The 21,908-nt window shown below is 48.9% G+C and overlaps 1 protein-coding gene across 1 annotated transcript; it reads left to right on the plus strand.

Moving 5' to 3' along the window:
• LOC147525905 (olfactory receptor 6E1-like) lies at positions 1-948 on the plus strand. The gene has a single exon (XM_086630806.1). The coding sequence runs from the start codon at positions 1-3 to the stop codon at positions 946-948; it is 948 nt and encodes a 315-aa protein (XP_086486932.1).
• The last annotated feature ends 20,960 nt before the right edge of the window (positions 949-21,908 follow it).

Here is a 21,908-nt window from a genome sequence, read left to right on the forward strand (position 1 = left end):
ATGTTGAACCACACGACGGTCACAGAGTTCCTTCTCTTGGGCTTCTCCTCCCTCCACCATCAGGAGCACCTCATGGCAATCGCTCTCCTGGCTTCATACCTAGTGATCTTAGGGGGAAACCTGCTGGTCATTTCCCTCATTCTTGCTGAAAGAGACCTCTACAGGCCCATGTACTTTTTCCTCTGTAACCTCTCCTGTTTGGAGATCTTCGTCACGACATCCATCATACCCAAAGCTATAGGAAACTTGCTGATGGGCAGCAAAGCCATTTCCTACCCAGGCTGCTTAACTCAGTGCTACTTCTACTCCCTTCTGGGCTGCATTGAGTTTGTCCTTTTTGCTGTCATGTCCTATGACCGTTATGTGGCCATATGCCACCCTCTTCAGTACCCCATGCTCATGAGCAGTCGACTTTGCCTTCAGCTACTGTTGGGCTCGTGGGCTGCAGGCTTCTTGGCCACTGTTGTCCCCACTGTCCTGACTGTCAGGATGCCCTTCTGTAGCGCCAATCGCATTGACCACTTCTTCTGTGACAGCGTGCTTTTGACCAAGTTGTCCTGTGCAGAAACACAGACTGTTGAGCTGATCAACTTTGTGGTCTCGTCCATCATCCTCCTGGGTTCACTAAGCATGACAGCAGTGTCCTACCTTTACATCATTAACACCATATTGAGGTTGCCCTCAGCTTCCTCACGACACAAGACATTCTCTACCTGCTCCTCTCACTTCACCATGGTCATCTTGGGCTACGGTAGTTGCATTTTCATCTACGTCCAGCCTTCAAGTCACCACGTTTCCTATAACAAGGCTGTGGCCCTTCTAAACACAGTGGTCACTCCTTTGATGAGTCCCTTTATTTTCAGCCTGAGGAACCAGCTGATGAAAGATGCTCTCAAGGCACGTTTGAAGAGGAGTGTGATAGTCTTCAGGAAACACTTTTCCACCTAAGAAGAGATTTCGAAAGTGAATTTTGAAAGGGGAGAGGGCTGGGGAGGGCAAACACATCATTCTGATGCATTTCTGGAAATGAGGCCTTTCTTTCTTAACAGTGTAAAGTTTCCTGAAATGAATATCGCATCGGGTTCTTTCCTGCAACAGATCACCATACGAAGACCTTACCAAGGAATGCCTTTCCAACGGTCTAAAAGGACTTTACAAACCCTGGTGAATACCACAATGGCATTTTCTAAGTGTGGAAACAGAGACAGAAAGCAAAAAGCAGAGGACTTCATCCATCCATGACACATCCAATTCTCAAGAAACTCCACCCTCCTCCAGGTCTGATGAAACCTCTCCTTGCTCCTAAATCTGGTTTCCTGATTATTTGGGTGGCAGATCTTTGTTGAACCTCTTAGTCTCCAGAAAATGTCAGAAAATAGGTAGAACATGATAAAGAGAATAATAATGGCTTTATTTCTCTACCAAGCAGCACTTACCGCTCCATATTAACCTCATGGTTAGAAAAAAAACATGCCTGAAATAAAGTCCAGTTTAACTGTCTAAAATTAGCACTCTTCTAATTTGGTACAAATCTACAATATTGATCAGAAATTTGAGTACCAATGCACCTGTCTTCTGATCACGTTTGGTGGAACAAATGTCCAGTCCTTCAAAGTGCCCTCAGACCCAATGCTTCAGCTACTGTGACAAATTCAGTGGAATTAGCTTGTTCAAACAGAGTTTTATCATGTTGCTGTCTGAAAAGATGAGTTCATTGCCTGGCCTCCTTTGGTAGTGGGGAGCAACCAGCACTCCAGAGGGTGATATCTCCTCCTCCCATAGTGGTCTTCAGGAGAATTGTACTCAGCACAGACTTGGCAGCTTGTCGTGGTTAAGGCCACTCCGGCAACTGAACTCCACACAGCTGCTCGCTCACCCTCCCCCACCCCCCGGCCATGAGGAAGGGAATTAAAGGAGAAAAAGGAAAAGAGACCCGTGGGTTGAGATAAGAACAATTTACTACCATCGCTACCAATATATGAATATATACAGATATGTACAATGATAAATATATACGAATGAGTGATGTACGGTGTGATTGCTCACCACCCCTTGACCAAGGCCTGTCTCATCCCGAATTAACGATCCCGAAACAGATGAGTCCCTGCACCGCAATCCCGGATGAGTGAGAGGCCCGAGAATAGAGACAGAGAGAGCGCTCTGAGAGCCCCAAAGTGAGAGTCCCGGAAGGGCAAAAAGCCCTTCTTTCCACTGTCCTGCACTTCTATACTGGGCATGACGCTGCATGATATGGAATACTGATTGGCCAGTTTGGCCTCAATCCTAAGTCTAAGTACAAATCATAAGGAGAGTCGTGGACCCCTTGTCCCGGCCATGCTCCCCCCTTATCCTGTTGTGCTCCTGCACACGGGCAAGAACACGGCAGCTGGAAAGTCCTTGAGACCTCAGTGCCAACTACAAACACCAGTGCGCTGCCAGCGTTCTTCTCAGAGCGAGTCTCAGACTGAAACCAAACCACGGAGCTCTTCTGGCTGCTGAAAAGAAGAGCTGACTCTGTCCCAGCTCAAACCAGGACACAGCTCAGTTTTGCACTCTGTAATGCCAGGTGCACTGAACCACATGCTGGGCAACGGGTGGTAGTCTGCACAGGTGAGGGACTCTTGCTCAGTGGGGCCATCCTTTGAAGACATGAGGATTACAACTGTACCTTTAAGTATCTCCAAAATTAAACAGAAACATCTCCTCTTCTCTAATCCCTGTCTCAGTGTGTGTTGCCATTTTGTAATGTTCCTGGATTACTTTTCACTCATGGTTTGCAAGAAAAATATGCTCTTTCAGGACAGGAAATCAAAAGCAGGATTTGCTCACTCATTTATTTGAAAATATGAAATTGTCACTCGATATGAGACCTTTTTTTGCCTTTGATCTGAGAGGGTTTTCTTGCAGTTTTTAAATATCTTCCCTCCCAAGCCATGGAAACACTGAAAATAGAGATCATTACATCAAACTGACACACACGTTAGTAATACAGAAAACTGAGATGAATGAGTGTGGTCTTAAATGCCTCAGTTAGTGGGGTGAATCCTGTCCCATCCAAGCTGGCAAAGAGTGCCACCAATGCCACCAGTGCTTCTTCTCCAAAGAGACTTTGGAATCACAGGTGGTGACTTAGCATGGCTCTCTTAGGTATGTTATTGTGATAAATCCTCCCCAAGGCCACTGTGCACCAATGGCTCTGATATTTTTGGGGAGATAGCTTGGGTTTGACTGAATCTCCACTGGTGCCTCTACGCAGCAAATATCAGCGGCCCTTGTGGTGCTCTAGTGCCGTGTTCTCCTGGCTGTTCACCTTATTCACCTCATTCACACCAGGGAAATGTCCGGGTGCAACCGTGGGCATAGTTCCTTCAGGAAAGTGCTCCTTAGAGTTTAGGCACAGATCACTCCAAGAGCTGCTTCTTACAAGACATATGAACAAGACCGTGCCAGGTGCTGCTTCCTCCACTCTATGCAGACACCAAACTGTGTTTCATGCCACACACGCATGCAGAACCTCCTTGCTGTCATCCTACAAACAAAGCAAAGCACACCTAACAGCCTTTACTCGATTTCATGTTCTCTGGGTAGAAGAACCACAGAAATCTAGTACTGTGTCTCTGGGCTGCAGAGAATCCTCATGGGTCAGAGGAGAACCAGGAGACACAGTAGTTATGCACCCTGAGCAGCATGGCCTGAGGACCAGGGTCTCCTCCCTGTAATGGGAGCTATTTGGTGTTGGAGGAATAGACCAAAAAGAAATGTCCTGATCCATCCTGACAGAAGGAAACATGGGACAGACTAACCCTTTATAATGATGATTGAGGAGCCTGACTGGCTGGGTAGCAACTGCTGAAAAGGATCTGCAGACCTTGATGAACAGTAGGTCAGACTCCATTCAGCAGTGAGTGCTGACAGCATGGAAGGGTAACAGCACTTCAGGTTCTATCAACAGGAGAGTAGGCAATAGACAGACTCAGTACATCAGCACTCATGACATCATATCCAGAATACTACATCTGGCACCCTACCACCCCTGTACAAGACAGACACTTATAAGCTTTATGAACTCAGCAGAGACACTAGATGGTCATAGAATCACAGAATGGTTTGGTTTAGAAGGGACGTTCAAGATCCTCTAGTCCCACCTGCCGTGCCACAGGCAGGGACACTTTCCCCTAGTTCAGGTTGCTCAAAGCCTCATCCAGCCTGGCCTTGCACACTTCCAGGGATGCAGCATCCACAACTTCTTTGGGAAACCTGATCCAGCGCCTCACCACCCTCAGAGTGAAGAATTTCTTCCTTAGATCTAATGTAAATCTACCCTCTTTCAGTTTAAATCCATTATCCCTTGAACTATCACTACATGCTCTGTCAAAAGTTTCTCTCCAGTTCTGTTTAAAGCCTCCTTCAAGTACCAGAAGGCTACTAGAATGTCTCCCTGGAGCCTTCTCTTCTCCAGGCTGAACAACCTCAACTCTCTCAGTCTGTCTTCATAGGAGAGGTGCTCCAGCCCTCTCATCATCTTCTTCAGGGTGAGGAAGTAGGCAGAGAACTTCTAAACACCCCAAGGAAGTCTCTGGATGGAGAAGACTGGGTCTCACTGAGGACTTTAACAACCATGGCATTTTCTGGAAGAGAAAGAGAGCATGCAAACAGTCCAGGCAGTTTCTTGAGTGTCATGGGAGAACTTAGCAAAGCTGCCAGGTGGGCAACAAGCGCCATGCAAATTTGGATCTGATATGTGCAAGCAAAGAAGAGCTGGTCAGGGGTGTGAATACTGGCTGTTTTGACCCTGGAATAGTGGGGTCCCACCTCCAGAAGAGAGTGAGGAAGGAGAATAGACACTGCAGAAGCTGGACATCAGTTCAGCAGACTTTAGATTATTCCGGGGAATTTTAGTGGGGATCCCATGGTCAGCAGCATTGGTAGGCAACAAAGCCAAATATATCTGGTGTTCAAGGACAGCATTCTCCAAGCACAGCAATCATCTCTATCAAAACTCAGTTGAAACTTGAAAGGGAATTCAAGAGCATCATAATAAGATTTTACTACTTTAGGAAGAGTTAAAGAAGAAATAAAGATAATGTGTGGTCACGGTTGAATTTAGTAATCGCAGGTGGAGACAGAGTTGAGATATTTTCTGTGGTCTTTGACTCAGTTATCACCAGAAAGGTCTCCCAGGCGTTTGCTCCTCAAGACATGACTCTGAAGGAAAAAAGGTAACAGTGGGTGGGAATCCAATGAGGGGCTACTTGAACCAACTCAAACATTATCAGTCAGAAGGGACCAGATGTACAAATTTCTGTTTACACAGTGGGAGAGATGATGTCATTGGCTTGCTGAACCATGTCCATGACCCGTGAAAAAATCATGACAATTCACAGACCAGCATCAAAGTTCTGAAAGCAAAGACTTCTTGCACGCTTGTGACACTGAGATATTTCCTACAAATGATTCAACTTCGGCCTAACATCTTCAATCAGGGGTTGATACAATTGCCACACACAGGTGGCCATTGCAGAGCTAAGCTGAAGGCATTTTGGTTTTCTTCTTCTGCTCTAGTTGCCCCACCACACCTGAGGAGTGTTTTTCAGGCAGAACAACTGGCTTTGCTGCTGCACTGCAAGTGAATCCTTGTTGGTCATGAGAGGTAAAGGGCCTGTCCTTCAGTGCAGAGTGAGGACAGCCAGTCAGCCCTGGTCTCATCTGCCCTGTGCTGGCACCTCTTTCAGCTGGAGGACAATCACACCCAGATGTTGCCCCCAAAAAACCCTGGACACTGCTGAGAGCAGAGGACTCCAGTTCCCAAGTGCAGGTCTCCAACCCCTCAGCCCATCTCATTGCACCTGAGCAGAATCTCAGCTCTGCCCTCCCAGCCAAGGACCCAGAGGGGCTCATTCCTGCTGCCCACATACAACCCTCCAGCAGCATCTCCATGGCCTTCGCATGGAGACATCTTCTCCCCTGGAGTCTTGGAAAACACAGAGATGCCATGGGAGATCTATGCCCTTCTGGAAGACAGCCTGAAGCCCAGCAGGAGTCCCTGGGGAAAGAGTCAAATAGCAGAAAGATGACATGTCCTGTCAAGAGGATAAGGTCATTGCCAGTCCCACACCATGCAGTGCCCAGATCCAAAGAGAGCAGAGGACTTGGGTGCTTTTCCTCCATGGACACACCTGCATGATGGGACCCTCAATGTCTGTGTGTGGGCTTCAGTTGAACCCTCACCCCTATGGCATCCAATTATTATTACCCAGCTGGCTTGAATTGAATTGAATGTAATTAAACTAATTAACTAAGGTTGAGACCCTGCCTACAAAAGGCGGGCCATTTCCTCCTGGCTGTGGAAGATGCAATGACATCCTTGGAGCTGCAGCCCAGGCTGGTGAGCAACACACCCCCTACACCAGTAAGTGCAATGGCCAGCAGGGACAAGAGGGAACATGCAAAGTACTGTTGCCAAGGAAGGCAGGACAGGGAGACACAGCTGGACACTCCACCATTCTTACTCTGTGGTGGTCTGGCTGCTGAGAAGGCAGCTCTTGACAAAGTCCTGGGACATCAAGGGTTGAGGGCTCTGCTGGGCTGTAGAGGAGACTGGGGGCTAGCTCCAGAAGAGGTTTTGGTGTTGTAGGGTCCTGCATCTGCCCTATCACCTACTCAGCCATCTGTGACATCACAAGCACCTGCACAAGCCAGGTGCTCATTCATACCCAACAGCTACATAGACACCACTGACATCAGACATAGCTGTATAATCCAGATCTTGCACTTGCCATATCATCTACTCAGCCACTTATGACATCACAAGCACCTCCACAAACCAGAGGTCCTTTTATTCTGTAGCACATACTCAGACAACACATACCTCAAAAGGACCTTTGCAAGCCAGGGGCCTTTTTCAGCCCTCCCACCTCATCAGTGTTGGGGTTTAGCCCACCTCGCAGCTGGGCTACCATGCTGCTGCTCGCTCACTCCTCCTGCTCTGTGGAGTGGGGAGGAGAAAATCTGGAGGAAAGGGCCAAACTGGTGGGTTGGGATAAAGGCAATTTAGTTGGACAATAGAAGAAAAAGGAGAAGGGATAATAACTACAATAATACAAGGGCTATACAAAACGAGCGCTACAGCTGCTCACCACGCGGAACCTGGAACTCTGCTTGCTCCAGAGCTGCGAAGGGAATGCCCCTCCCCTGGCTGTCTCCCCCAACATATACTCTGAGCATGACATCACATGGCATGGAATAGCCTCCTGGCCAGACTGGGTCAGCTGCCTGCACTGTTTCCCACCAAAAAGTTAACTCTTTTTCTCAGCCAAACCCAGGACAATCAGTCATCACTGACATCAAAAGCACATGCGAAAGCCAGGTGGCCATTCTCACCCAGGACCTACTTAGACACCAGTGACATGAGAAGCACCTCTACAAGACAGGTAGGCAGTAATACCCAGCAGCTAGCTATCCAATAGTGACATCAGAAGCAGCTGTACAAGACAGTTCCTTCACGTGCCCTGTCACGTCCTCAGCCATTTATGACATCACAAGCACCTGCTCAGCACCTCCTCACTTCTAGCAACATAACTTTTTCACCTCCATCTCCATCTCTGCCTCTCATCTCCCCATGTTTTCCTCCCTCCCATGCACCTTTCTCACCCACTTGTGCGACTCCCCAATGCCTCTGTCTTTGTGCCTGTGTGGCAGATGTTACCTTGGAAGCATTGTCCCAGCGGTGTCACCTTCATCTCTTTCTCTTTTCCCTCTGCTGTCATTGCCACTGTGCCAGTTGTCTGATGCACTTTTGATCTCACAGGGCCCTTTCTTCCTGCCTCTCTTCTGCTCTTGACTCCTGTTCCTGCAGGGAAGTGACAACTAGTTGATGTCCCATTTGTGGTATCTTCCTGAGCTGGACGGCTGGTGGGCACATCAGCCACAGCAGTGCTTGAAGTCTTCTCCTGCCACAGGAACAGCTCTGTGGGTGTGCTTGGTGTGCATCATGCTTCCTGAAGGAGAACAGCAAAACTCCAAGTATCTCCTGGGCAATGTCCAGATTGGAAGAGCTGATTTGAAGGCAGGTTGGCAGCAGATCCTGAGGCAATGCTGGGGGTGGCCATGTCTGGCTCCTTCCAGCAGGATTTTGGAAAGCCCATTCCCAGCTGTGAGCACCAGGCCAAGGGCACGGGGCAGCACCAGCTCCTCCCCCGAGGCCCTCAAACACCACGTGGCCTCTGTTCCCAAACTGGGAAAACTTCCAAACGGGTTCTCCCTCTAAATGAATTATCTTCAGTCTGGAGAAATGAAGAATTGCCCAAGGGAGCTGCTCCGGTGCCAGCCTGACCGCTCTGTGGCGTGAGCATGGCCCTACGCTGACATGGCCTGGGCATTGCCAGAACAATGGCCGCCAGCCCCAGCCCTACCAAAGGCAATCCGGGCAGCGCTGGCGACCAGGGGTGCTGCGAACAGGGCGGGCACGCGGCGTGGCAGGGCAGCAAGGGTGTGGGCGGCAGTTTGAGAGGAAGGGCGTGTGGGAAGGGCATGGTCACCTCGGCAGCTGGAGAGGTGACTTTAGTTGGTGGCCGCCACCTTCTCAGAAGGCGCTCAGCTGTGGTGACCACTCAACGGAAGGCTGAGCCCTCTGCACTCAGGCAGGAGGGATGTGACAACGCAGACAGAGCTGCCACGAAAACACGCAGCTGAGCAGGTCTCAGGCTGCAGGGAGTGCCAGAGCCATTCCCTGGTGAGGGATGGCAGTGGTGAGAGCAGCTGGCGAGGGGTGAGCGGGTGGACGGTCTTCTCAGCATGGTGGCAGAGCTGCGAGAGGAAGTAGGAAAGTTAAGGAGCATCAGGGAGTCTGAGAAAGAGACTGAGGGTGTCATGTTCTGCCCAACCTGAGACAGCAATAGGAAGAGCCACAAAAAAAACCCCAAAAACAAGGTGATTCTGCATCCTCTCCTCACCAGGCTGAAGGCAGTAGCTTAAAGGAAAGCAGTGAATGGAGGCAAGTCTGTGCTCAAGGTGGCAGGTAAACCTCCTCCTTGCCCACCTTGCCTTCCCAGGTGCCTCTGCACAACAGGTATGAGGCTCTCAAGGTAGAAGGCCTGTCGATGGATGATGTGGATGACTGTCCATCTACACTAGAGGGGTTGCCAGGGTCAGAAAGGCATATCATGACCACCTCCACAAGGAGGAAAAGACAGGTAATAGTTGTAGGGAACTGCCTTCTGAGGGGAACAGAGGGTCCAATATGTTGGGCAGACCCTCCCCTTGGGGAATTCTGCTGCCTCCCTGGCACCCGGGTTAAGGACATTGCTGGGAAACTTCCTAGCCTGGTATGGCCCTCGGACTATTACCTGTTACTGCTCTTCCATGTGGGTGGTGATGAAGCTTCAATGCATAGTCCAAGGGCAATCAAAAGATACTTCAGGGCCTTGGCACGGTTGGTAAGGGGATCTGAGGCACGGGTTATCTTTTCCTTTCTCCTTCCAGTTGCGACCAGTGACACTGAAAGACACAGACCACTCAGTCTATTAATACATGGCTCCATGGCTGGTGTCATTGTCAGAATTCTGGGGGTTTTGATAATGAGATGGCCGACACGGCACCAGGCTTGCTGGCACCAAATGGGATTCACCATTCTCAAAGGCGAACAAGGGTCTTAGCAGCACAGTTAGCAGGGCTCATTGACAGGGCTTTAAACTAGATTTGAAGGGGGATAGGGACAATATCAAGCTTGATCAAGAGAAGCTGAGAGCACCTGAGGAGCAGCAGAAAGGAATTCCAGACACTCCAGCCAGTAAGTCAGCTCCATTGGAGGCCCGACTTAAGTGCCTCTACGCAAACCCACAAAGCATGGAGAATAAACAAGAGGAGTTAGAAGTGTGTGCGCACCTGCAGGAGTATGATCTTATTGGCATCAGGGAGATGTGGTGGGATGAATCCTACAACTGGAGTGTTGGAGTGGAAGGATACAGGCTCTTTATGAAGGACAGGCAGGGGAGACGAGGAGGAGGTGTCATCATCTATGTCAATGACCAGCTGGAGCGCTGCCTTGGGATGGATGAGGAGCTGACCTAGAGCTTATGGGTCAGGATTAAAGGGAGGGCAGGGACGGGGGACATAGTAGTTGGGATCTGCTAGAGGCCACCCGACCAGTAAGATTGAGCAGATGAGGCCCTCTAGAGACAGATAGAAGCAGCCTCATGTTCATGAGCCCTGGTCTTCATGGGGGACTTCAACCACCTCAATATCTGTTGGAGGGACAATACAGCAGAGCATAAGCAATCCAGGAGGTTCCTGGAAGGTGTTGATGAAAACATCCTCCTCCAACCAACGAGGAGAGGAGCTATGCTGGACCTTATTATCACCAACAAGGAGGGGCTGGTGGGGTGCTCAAGGGCAGCCTTGGCTGCAGTGATCATGAAATGGTGGAGTTCAGGATCCTGAGGGCAGCAAGGAGGGTGCACAGCAAGGTCCCTACACTCAATTTCAGGAGAGCAGACTTTGGCATGTTCTAGAGTCTCTGGTTTTCTCCTGCCCTTGCTCATTGTTCATTCAGATACTTCTCACCTCTGCTGCTACTTTGAGCTTCAGGAAGTAAAAGCTTGCCTGTCTTTCTGTCCCATAATTGTCTCTTTAGTCAACACTTTTATGGTGTTTCTGTACCTGTTTCTGTATGGTGTTTCTGTTTATCTACCTTTCTGCATCTATCTGTCTAAAACATCTCCCTAAAATCATCCCTTGTAGAAAGGCAACCTCATTAGAGGCAGCTTGTCCTTGCCATATGCCTGAGGATGGCATGATGAGTAAAACAGTATTTCACTGTTTATGAAACTTTATCATGCTTAATTTTCTTTGCTTGCAAAGAGGAAAAATCCTGCTGTGCCTGCGGGCAGCCAGATCTCTGAGGAGAGCAGTTGGAAGATGGTGCAATGGAGCTGTAACATTCAGCTCTGAGTTCAGTGAACTCTGATGTAAAAAAAGTGATGTAAATCCCAGGGGGCCAATGAGAGAGATGGTGAGGTTAGAGGGGGTGAGGGGCAACGTTGTCCATACAGTGTCAGACCTCAAGGATTTGCTTTTCCTCCCTATCCAGATCTCTTGAGGAGACCCTCTGCATGAGCTGTAGAATGCTTCTATCACCTCTTCTCTACACTGAAATTAATAAATATAACCTTTAAAATAAAGAATATATTTTATTAGGTGAACTTGGAAATCTTCCTCCTTAACTATGTTGTGAAACAGCTCTAATTAGCTGTACAAGTCTTGAAGAGAATTACAGGAAGAGAAATAGCTCGTTAGGGCTTTCTGTATTCTAATGAGCCCCATGGTGTGTTTGGCCCTGAGTCCATGAACCTCCAATGCTGAGAGGAGCCTGAACAAACCTCTCAAGAAGCTGAAGCCAGAAGAAAAACCCTGAAGCATTGATTGGCCCCACTGAGGGCCATCACTGACAAAGCCTCCCCATGGACTCGTTAGAGCAGATAATTGGAGGCCATGATTGCAGGTGGGCAAAGGCACTGAGCAGGTGGCTGTAATGCTGCAAACCCCCTTGGTTTGTTTTATGGAGCAGAAAGGCCAAGTCCCAACCTGCAGGCCCCGGGACAGCAGATCCTGTCCCTCCTGCGTGGCTCAGGGCACTTCCTGGGGTTGGTGGGATGTGAGGGTGAGCAATGGCAAGTGTCGAAAAACTGGGAAACACTTCCCAGTCTCCCCAAGCACGGGGAGGGAGAAACTGAGTGCAGAGCCTCAAAATCACATTTCTCTTGGCAGACCTCTATGGCGGAGGCAGGTGCCACAGCCAAGAGGACAAAGACCTCAGTCCTGTTGGGCTTAGAGGGAGGGTCTGGTGTTCTGCTGAGGGTGTCTAGTTGGTGTTAGGGCATGGGCTCGCTTTGTGGATTAGGGTTTTGTGTAGGGCTGGGGCAGGGGCAGGGTCAAGGGGAATGTTTTAATGTTTGGGATAAAGGCTAGGAATGAGAGTGAATAATGGGATAAGGGTGATGTTGGTGGTTTTGGGCTTCGGTTTATAGGTAAGGTTTGAGGTTATGGATTAGAGTAGTGGATTCCTGTCAGGGTGACGGTGCCATCTAGGGGTAGGGTCAGGGTTTAAAGTTACTGGTTAGAAACGGCATAAAGGCCTAATGCGAATGTTTTCACAGTCAGTGTCACGGTGGCATCAAAATTATTTAAACACATCTTTCTGCTTCAAAATCTTTCATCTATGTTGCCCAAACCTCTCTTCCCTCCCTCAAATCATGTCCCACCTACCCCTGACCTCCACAAATCTTTCCTCTTGTTGGGGGCAGCATTGTAATGGCTTTCAAGACCTCAGAGTATGTGTCTCCCCACTGCTGGCTGGTCAGAAATGACCTCACAGCCAGCATCCAAGGGGACACGAGGTGCTGCTGTGCTGGAGAGGTCTCTTCACAGCCTCCCTAGCAGTGTTGAAGGCAGGTGATGCCTTCCACCACCCCAAGGTGGCCTATGTGCCTGCTAGCTCATGCTTCAGAAGGGCTCCCATGTGTCCTGTGACGCATTTGGATCTTTGCCCAGGAGTTAGCAGGGCTCATTGAAAGAGCTTTAAACTAGATTTGAAGGGGGCAAGGGATAAATCAGGTTCACTAGGGATAAGCCTGGGGGTGGCACACCAATGTTTGAAAGATATTGTGTGCTAGCGAGGTCCTTTGGTCTACTGTCTCAGTGGAGGCAGGGAATAGAGATCCATGCGGCTGCAAGGACACAAGGGTTATTAGTGTGTTAGAAACCATGGAAGAATCTGAGAATAGTCACATAGGAATTAGGGTTTCTCCCCCAAACAAGGTGGTGGGATCAATATCGCAACTGAATTGCGTCTGCACCAATGCACACAGCATGGGCAACAAAGAGGAAGAGCTGGATGCCGCTGTGCAGCAGGAAAACTAGGATATAGTTGCCATCACAGAAACATGGTGGGATGACTCGAACAAGTGGAGCGCTGCAGTGGATGAGTATAAACCCTTCAGAAAGAACAGACAAGGACGGAGAGGTGGTGGGGTATCCCTGTATGTTAGGGATTGTTTGGATTGTTTAGAGCTTACAGATGGTGATGACAGGGTTGAGTGCTTATGGGTAAGAATCAGGGGGAGGCCAACAAGACAGGTATCATGGTGGGAGTCTGTTACAGCTCATCCAACCATGAAGAAGAGGCAAATGAAATGATCTATAAGCAGCCAGAAGTCTCAGAATCATTAGTCCTTGTTCTTATGGGGGACTTCAACTTAGCAGATGTCTACTGAAAATACTGTACAGCAGAGAGTAAATAGTCCCGGAGGTTCCTGGAGTGTGTGGAACATCACTTCCTGACGCAAGTAGAGAACGAGCCAACTAGAGAAGGCACCTCACTGGACCTGTTGTTTGCAAACAGAGAAGAACTTATGGGTGATGTGATGGTTGGAGGCCATCTTGGGCATAGCGATCACGAGATGAGAGTTTTCGACTCTTGAAGAAATAAGGAGAAGGGGCAGCAGAACTGCTGTCTTGGACTTCTGGCGGACAGATTTTGACCTGTTTAGGTGCCTGGTTGACAGAGTCCCCTGGGAGGCAGTCCTGAAGGGCAAAGGAGTCCAGGAAGGCTGGACATTCTTCAAGAAGGTAATCTTAAAGGTGCAGGAGCAGGCCGTCCTCGTGCTGAACGATGAGTCGGTGGGAGAGAAGACCCTCCTGGCTGAATAGAGAGCTTTCACTGGAACCCAGGGAGAAAAAAGGAGTTTATGAGCTTTGGAAGAAGGGGCAGGCAATTGAGATGTTGAGATGTTATGCAGGGAGAAAATTGGAAGGGCCAAAGCCTAACTAGAACTGAATCTGGCTACTGCCATAAAAGACAAATTTTCTCTAAAAACATTAGCAGCAAAAGGAGGGCTAAGGAGAATCCCCATCCTTGATTGGATGCATGGGGAAACATAGTAACAAAGAATGAGGTACTTAATGCCTCCTTTTCCTCAGTCATTAAGTTTAAGACCAGTTGTTCTCTGGGTACCCAGCCCCCTGAGCTGGAAGACAGAGACAGGGAGTACGATGAAGCCCCCATAATCCAAGAGTTCCTGGAGTGTGTGGAACATCACTTCCTGACGCAAGTAGAGAATGAGCCGACTATAGTGAAGGCACCTCGCTAGAGCCGTTGTTTGCAAACAGAGAAGAACTTATGGGTGATGTGACGATTGGAGGATGTCTTGGACATAGCAATCATGAAATGAGAGTTTTTGACTCTTGGAGAAGTAAGGAGAAGGGGCAGCAGAACTGCTACCTTGGACCTCTGGAGGGCAGACCAGAAGGTTAAACAAATCACTTGCCAGACTCTTTTCCCTGTGCCTGCTGTGGTCCCTGGGGTTGCAGAGCTCTCCTTCACTGGTCAACAACTAGCATATTATCTCTGGGTGACTCCAGGATGGATAGGCACACACTGGGTGGGCTCTCATTACTGCTTACTCCCTCACACACCCTGTGACTGTAGAACCTCTGTGCTCTTCTGGCACCTTCCAGGGCCCTCCAGAAGAATGTTTACCTGCTGTCAGTGCTAATATATGCTGTAGAGCACCAGGCAGGTCACTGTGAGACCATTCACCATCTGCATGGGCTCTGACCACCAAGAAGGAAATGCTGAGCCAGCCCTAAGGTCCTAGAAGGCCATACTGGGACCCTGAGCTCATCACACCGAGCCCACAGAGCAACAAGGAGAAAAGAATGAGCCTCAAGAGCACTCAGGCCTCACACCAACACAAGGGCTCAGGAGGAGAGTGGGGAAGTGGAAGGTGAACAACTCTGGAAAGAACAAGGCTGATGCTCCCTGGCAGTGCTGCTGTGCTGGGACTCTCCCTCCCTCCGCCTCTGCACCCAGGCACTTTGCCTTCAGCTTCACAAAGGTGTCAGAGGAAGGAGCTCAGACAAACGAGTTGGTGCAGAGTCCTTTATTGTGTTGAAGTACCCAGAGCGCATGGCTTCTCTTTTACATAGTCTATGAACCAAACTGTCAGGGTGGATGATGAATTGGAAGTGGAATGGATAATGCTGTTTCTTTGTGAGCAATAGTATCACGATTTTATAGAGCAAAACCAAACAAGCCTCTCCCCAACTCCAAACCAACATCAAACACTACAAAACATACAAAACAGAGGCTGAGTCTGTCATGAGTTATATCACAAGTGATGTGCAGAAGGTGGGCAGTTTATGTCTTTTGAAGGGATTCCAGTCATTAGTTTACTCAGGGCATCCTTGAGCTCTTGGTTCCTCATGCTGTAGATGAGGGGGTTCATGGCTGGTGGCACCACTGAGTACAGAACTGTCACCACCAGATCTAGCAATGGGGAGGAGATGGAGGGGGCCTTCAGGTCGACAAACACTGCAGCACTGATAAACCAGGACGCCATGGTCCGGTGAGGGAGACATGTAGAAAAGGCTTTGCGCCATCTCTTAACAGAGGAGATCTTCAGCACAGCTCTGAAGATCTGCACATAAGACAGCACAATGAAAATAAAACACCATAAGACCACAAAGACATTAACCAGAAGAAGCCAAACTTCCCTGAGGGAAGCATCTGAGCAGGAGAGCTTGAGGATCTGTGGGATTTCATAGAAGAACCGGTCCACAGCATTGCCTTGGCAGAGGGGTAGTGAAAATGTAGTGGCCATGTGCAGCACAGAAGTGAGTAAACCACCGCTCCAGACAGCTACTGCCATGTGGACACAAGCTCTGCTATCCAGGATGGTCCGTAGTGCAGAGGTTTGCAGATGGCAACGTAGTGGTCATAGTCCATATGGTGAGAAGATAGAATTCTGCTGCAATCAAAAAGACAAATAGAAAAACCTGGGCGGCACATCCTGAGTCAGAGATGGCCCTGGTGTCCCACAGAGAATTTGCCATGGATTGAGGAAGAGTAGTGAAGATGCAGCCAAGGTCAAGAAAAGAGAGGTCGAGGAGAAAGAAGTACATGGGGGTGTGGAGGTGGTGATCACAGGCTATGGCTGTGATAAGCGTCCATTTCCCAGGAGAGCAGCCAGGTAGATGCCCAGGAAGAGCCAGAAGTGCAAGAGCTGCATCTCCCGTATGTCCTTGAATGCCAAGTACTGAAGGACAGCAGAGCTCAGTATGGCTGGTCCTCAAGGACAGAGTCTTTCAAGGACAAGATTGTCCACACCAATAGTCAGGAAAACAAGCAGAGACATCAGGAGAGAAGCTTGGAGAAACAAAGAACTCATGGGGAAGCTCCATAGACAAAAGGAAGCCTACAAGAGGTGGATGCTAGGATTGAAATAAAGGAGAAATTCAGAACTACGGTTGGTTTTAGGAAAGCCAGAGCTCTCCTGGAGCTGACACTTGCAAGGGAGTTCAAGGGCACCACAATGAGTTGTTACTACTTCAGGAACAGCTAAAGAAATAATGAAGATAATGTGTGTCCACTGCTGGATTTACTAAGAGTAGGTGGAGATAGGTGTGAGAACCTCTTGGCCATTTTCTTCAGCAGCAACTCTGCCATTTCTGTGTGCCTAAGAGGCAGAACCCCAGGTGACATCCAGCAGTGGATGCAGATCAAGTCAGGGGTGGCTTAGGTGAGGTCAACCCTCAATAGTCTGTTGCACCAGGTGGGGTGAATCCAAGGATGTTGAGAGCAGAGCTGCTCTGATACATGTTGGAAGGCCGTCATGACTGGAGAAAGCAAAAAGCAAATCTCCCATACCTCTTCTAAAAGACCCAAGGACAGAGCAGGGGAATTCCAGGCTGCCATGACAGAAGCCAGGGGTTTGCATGGCTGGGCAGCAGCTCTGTGGGAAATGCTCTGGTGGTCGTTGAGATTCATTAGGCAAAACATGAGCCCACAGAAAAGGTGGCCAACAGCATCCTGGGCTGTATGAGCAGGAGCACAGCCAGAAGAAGAGATTATTCCCCTCTGCTCAGCACCTTTTACATCACACCCTGCACAAGGACAGTGAGACATTGACAAACAGGAACCAGTTCCCTGGAGAGGCACTGACGTGGTCATCCTTTGGTTATCCTTCAAATGTTTTTGTGATTTCCCTAAGGATATCATTATCTACAACAACCACCACCACCACAAAAGCATGAATCTGCCTCAACATAACTGCCTGCAGGGGAGCAATTGGCACCTGTGGTCGCCACTTTGGGCAATGCCAACTGAATCAGTATTTGCAATATGCAGCTTGATACCCCATCCACAAGTACGTACTTGAAGCGGTTCAGATGAAAAGTGGTCTTGCAAAAGTCACCCTTTGTGTCCCCAGGTGGCATGGACACCAGGCGTTTCCCTCTCCAGAGAGTGGTAGAGGCTGGATCCCCTTCTCAGGGCAGACTCTTTGCCAGGAGGCCACATCCATGGGGGTAGCCCACCTGGTTCTTACTGGCACTTCACTCAGTGTCCTTTTGGATGTATTTGGTGCTTTTCTGTGACTACACTTTCTGCACAGACACCAGACAATCATAAAAAGACAACCATTTCATCAAAGATGGTCCTAAAGGCCCTGTTATGTCCAAGAAGTCTCACCATGAGCTCTGGAGGGAGCCAGGAAGACTGTAGTAATCACCAGGAAGATCCAGGAAGCTCAAGGCCTCTTCTGAAGAGTGAGTGGCCCTGAGCAGCAGTGATGGGCTGGTTGTAGGTCTGGGAGGGAGAGGGATGTCAGTGAGAAACAACCTGATGGTGTTAGCAAATCCTTACAGCTGTATCTGAGCCCAGAAAGGGAAAGCAGTGGATGTCTGCAGGTAGAGGAGGAGCTAAAAGATGGTCCTGAGAATACAACGGGAAGGAATTTCCTTCCCGTGTCAATCAGATGTTTCAATCTTGGGTGGATGCCTCAGCCTGGCAGATGAGGAATTCTTACCACTGGGGGTGGCTCTGCTCAGTCATCCACATAAGCTGAGCTTGCTGACCAGGACCCTTGGATGTAACCTCGCCGATGCCATGGACTGGGAAGGATGTAATTTGCTAAATCAACCCCTGGTTCGATCCCCATCCACTGCTAGCAGTTCATTTCCAGAGTCCTGCCTCAAAGCTCAAAGGCCTGGGAGACACTGCTGCTCAGGCAATGAGGGCATAGATCTATCTACACCTCCTCTTACTAAACACAGCATTGTTCCCACGTTCTATTTCTTCTTTAACAGTTCCTGACGTAGCAACAGCTCATCTTGACTCCCATTGCATTCCCTTTCCAGTTTCAGCCGTCCTTGATGGATGCTGTCCTTGCAGACAAGATGAATCCAGGCACATTGTGAAAACGATTGGTGTGTTAAAACGATTGGTGTGTTCCTTGACTGTGTCATAAAGGAAGTGAGTAAAGGCCTCAGCGTGATGTACTTCATGTCCATGTAATGTCTGCAGCGGTTGGGTAGAGGAGGGACAGCCCTGCCTCTTTGATGGTGTCTGAGGACTGATGCCTCTGACCGATGGCAGCAGTCAATGGCCACAGGCAGCAAATCACCCTCCCTGCAATGTTGCCTGGGTGTCTGTCACACACGTGCTCTGAGTGGGAATTGCTTTCCTGTAAGTCCTCTGCCATTCCTGCAAGCTCTGCAATCTCATGTAGCTCTGAGGGCCTGGGTTTGAACATGCAATTGAGGAGATACCCCGAACTCTGTAAAGCAATGTGGGGTTGAACATGAAGCAACTGCCAAGGCAGTCAGTGGTGATCTAGTAAATAGAGCAGAAGGAGAAGAGTGAGACTGAGGTTTCCCTATGGCACACGACTCGAATCATTCCGGAAAGATCCGGGTGACCTGGTTGCTGAGGACATGGAGAAGGCTGAAATTTTCAACAACTTTTTTGCCTCAGTCTTCACTGGCAACCACTCGAACCACACCACCCAAATCACAGAGGATGCTGTCTGGGTCTGAGAGAGTGAAGAACCACCCAGGGTAGGAGTAGGTCAGGTCCGGGAACACCTAGAGAACCTGAAGGTGCACAAGTCCACGGGACCTGATGAGATACATCCACGAGTCCTGAAGGAACTGGCGGCTGAAGTTGCTAGGCCACTAGCCATCATATTTGAGAAGTCCTGGCAGTCTGGTGAGGTTCCTACAGATTGGAAAAGGGCGAGCATAACCCCCATCTTTAAAAAAGGGACCAAGGACAACCCGGGAAACTACAGATCAGTCAGCCTTACCTCTGTGCCAGGTAAAATCATGGAACAGATTCTCCTGGTAGCTGTACTAAGGCACGTAAAAAATAACCAAGTGGTTGGTGACAGCCAACATGGCTTCACTAGGGGCAAGTCGTGCCTGACTAATTCAGTGGCCTTCTACGACAAAGCTACAGCGCTGGTTGATGTGGGTAAAGCAACGGATGTCATTTTCCTGGACTTGTGCAAGGCGTTTGACACTGTCCCACATGACATCCTTGTCTCTAAAATGGAGAGAAACGGATTTGACAGATGGACCACTCGGTGGATAAAGAACTGGCTGGATGGTCGCACTCAAAGAGTTGTGGTCAATGGCTCAATGTCTACATGGAGACCAGTGTCAAGCGGTGTCCCTCAGGGGTCTGTTCTGGGTCCAGTGCTGTTCAACATCTTTGTCAGTGACATGGATGACGGCATTGAGTGCACCCTCAGTAAGTTTGCCGATGACACCAAGTTGTGTGGTGCCGTGGACTCACTTGAGGGAAGAGATGCCATCCAGAGGGACCTTGATAGGCTTGAGAAATGGGCCAGTGCAAACCGCATGAGCTTCAACAAGTCAAAATGCAAGGTCCTTCACCTGGGTCAGGCCAATCCTAGGCACAAATACAAACTGGGCACAGAGTGGGTTGAGAGTAGCCCTGAAGAGAAGGATTTGGGGGTGTTTATAGATGAGAAGCTCAACATGAGCCGGCAGTGCGCTCATGCGGCCCAGAAGGCCAACTGCATCCTGGGATGTATCAAGAGAAGCGTGGTCAGCAGGTCAAGAGAGGTGATTCTCCCCCTCTACTCTGCTCTTGTGAGACCCCACCTCCAATACTGCGTCCAGTTCCGGTGTCCCCACCATAAGAGAGACATAGATTTGTTGGAGCGTGTTCAGAGGAGGGCCACAAAGATGATCCAGGGGCTGGAGCACCTCTGCTACGAGGACAGGTTGTGGGAGCTGGGATTGTTCAGCCTTGAAAAGAGAAGACTTTGAGGGGGACCTAATAGCTGCCTTCCAATACCTGAAGGGAACTTACAGGAAGGCTGGGGAGGGACTTGTTACAAGAGTGTCCACTGATAGGACAAGGGGAAATGGGTTTAAGTTGAAGGAGAACAGATTTAGATTGGATCTTAGGAAGGAATTCTTCAGTACGAGGGTGGTAAGACTTTGGAATAAATTGCCCAGAGAGGTTGTGGATGCCCCCTCCCTGGAGGTGTTCAAGGCCAGGTTGGACGGAGCCTTGAGTAGCCTGGTCTAGCTGAGAGGCGTCCCTGCCCATGACAGGGAGGTTGGATTAGATGATCTCTGAGGTCCCTTCCAGCCTGTGCCATTCTATGATTCTATGATTCTATGATCAGGAAGAAATTTTTTACAATGAGGGTGGTGAGACGATGGAACAGGCTTCCCAGAGCAGTTGTGGTTGCACCATCCCTGGAAGTGTTCAAGGCCAGGTTGGATGAGGCTTTGAGCAACCTGATCGAGTGGAAGGTGCCCATGCCCATGGCAGTGGGGTTGGAACTAGATGATCTTAAAGGTCCCTTTCAACCCAAACCATTCCAGGATAATGTGATTTATTGCAATACAATGCATAAGACAGCTAAGCTAAATCACCACCTGTGATTCCAAAATCTCTTTGGAGAAGAAGCATTGGTGGCACTGGTGGCACTCTTTGCCAGCTTGGATGGGACAGGATTCACCCCACTAACTGAGGCATTTAAGACCACACTCATTCATCTCAGTTTTCTGTATTACTAACGTGTGTGTCAGTTTGATATAATGATCTCTATTTTCAGTGTTTCCATGGCTTGGGAGGGAAGATATTTAAAAACTGCAAGAAAACCCTCTCAGATCAAAGGCAAAAAAAGGTCTCATATCAAGTGACAATTTCATATTTTCAATTAAATGAGTGAGCAAATCCTGCTTTTGATTCCCTTTCCTGAAAGAGCGTATTTTTCATGCAAACCATGTGTGGAAAGTATTCCAGGGAAATTACAAAATGGCAACACTGTGATTAGAGAAGAGGAGATGTTTCTATTTATTTCTGGAGAGACTTTAAGGTACAGTTGTAATCCTCATGTCTTCAAAGGATGGCCCCACTGAGCAAGAGTCCCTCACCTGTGCAGACTACCACCCATTGCCCAGCATGTGGTTCAGTGCACCTGGCATTACATCGTGCAAAATTAAGCTGCCAAGTCTGTGGTGAGTACAATTCTCCTGAAGACCACTATGGGAAGAGGTGATATCACCCTCTGGAGTGCTGGTTGCTCCCCATTACCAAAGGAGACCAAACAATGAACTCATCTTTTTAGATAGTAACGTTATAAAAATCTGTTCGAATATGCTAATTCCACTGAATTTGCCAGATCAGCTGAAGACTAAGAGATCTGCCACCCAAATAATCAGGAAACCAGATTTAGGAGCAAGGAGAGGTTTCATCAGACCTGGAGGAGGGTGAAGTTTCTTGAGAATTGGATGTGTCATAGAGGAATGAAGTCCTCTGCTTTTTGCTTTCTGTCTCTGTTTCCACACTTAGAAAATGCCATTGTGGTATTCACCAGGGTTTGTAAAGTCCTTTTAGACCATTGGAAAGGCATTCCTTGGTAAGGTCTTCATATGGTGATCTGTTGCAGGAAAGAACCCGATGCGATATTCATTTCAGGAAACTTTACACTGTTAAGAAAGAAAGGCCTCATTTCCAGAAATGCATCAGAATGATGTGTTTGCCCTCCCCAGCCCTCTCCCCTTTCAAAATTCACTTTTGAAATCTCTTC

This window comes from Tauraco erythrolophus, unplaced genomic scaffold, assembly GCF_009769465.1.
Source record: "Tauraco erythrolophus isolate bTauEry1 unplaced genomic scaffold, bTauEry1.pri scaffold_50_arrow_ctg1, whole genome shotgun sequence".
In the NCBI taxonomy this organism is placed as follows: Eukaryota; Metazoa; Chordata; class Aves; order Musophagiformes; family Musophagidae; genus Tauraco; species Tauraco erythrolophus.

Excerpts from the sequence above, each read along its gene's own strand:
- LOC147525905 (XM_086630806.1), top strand. The coding sequence starts at position 1 with ATGTTGAACCACACGACGGTCACAGAGTTCCTTCTCTTGGGCTTCTCC.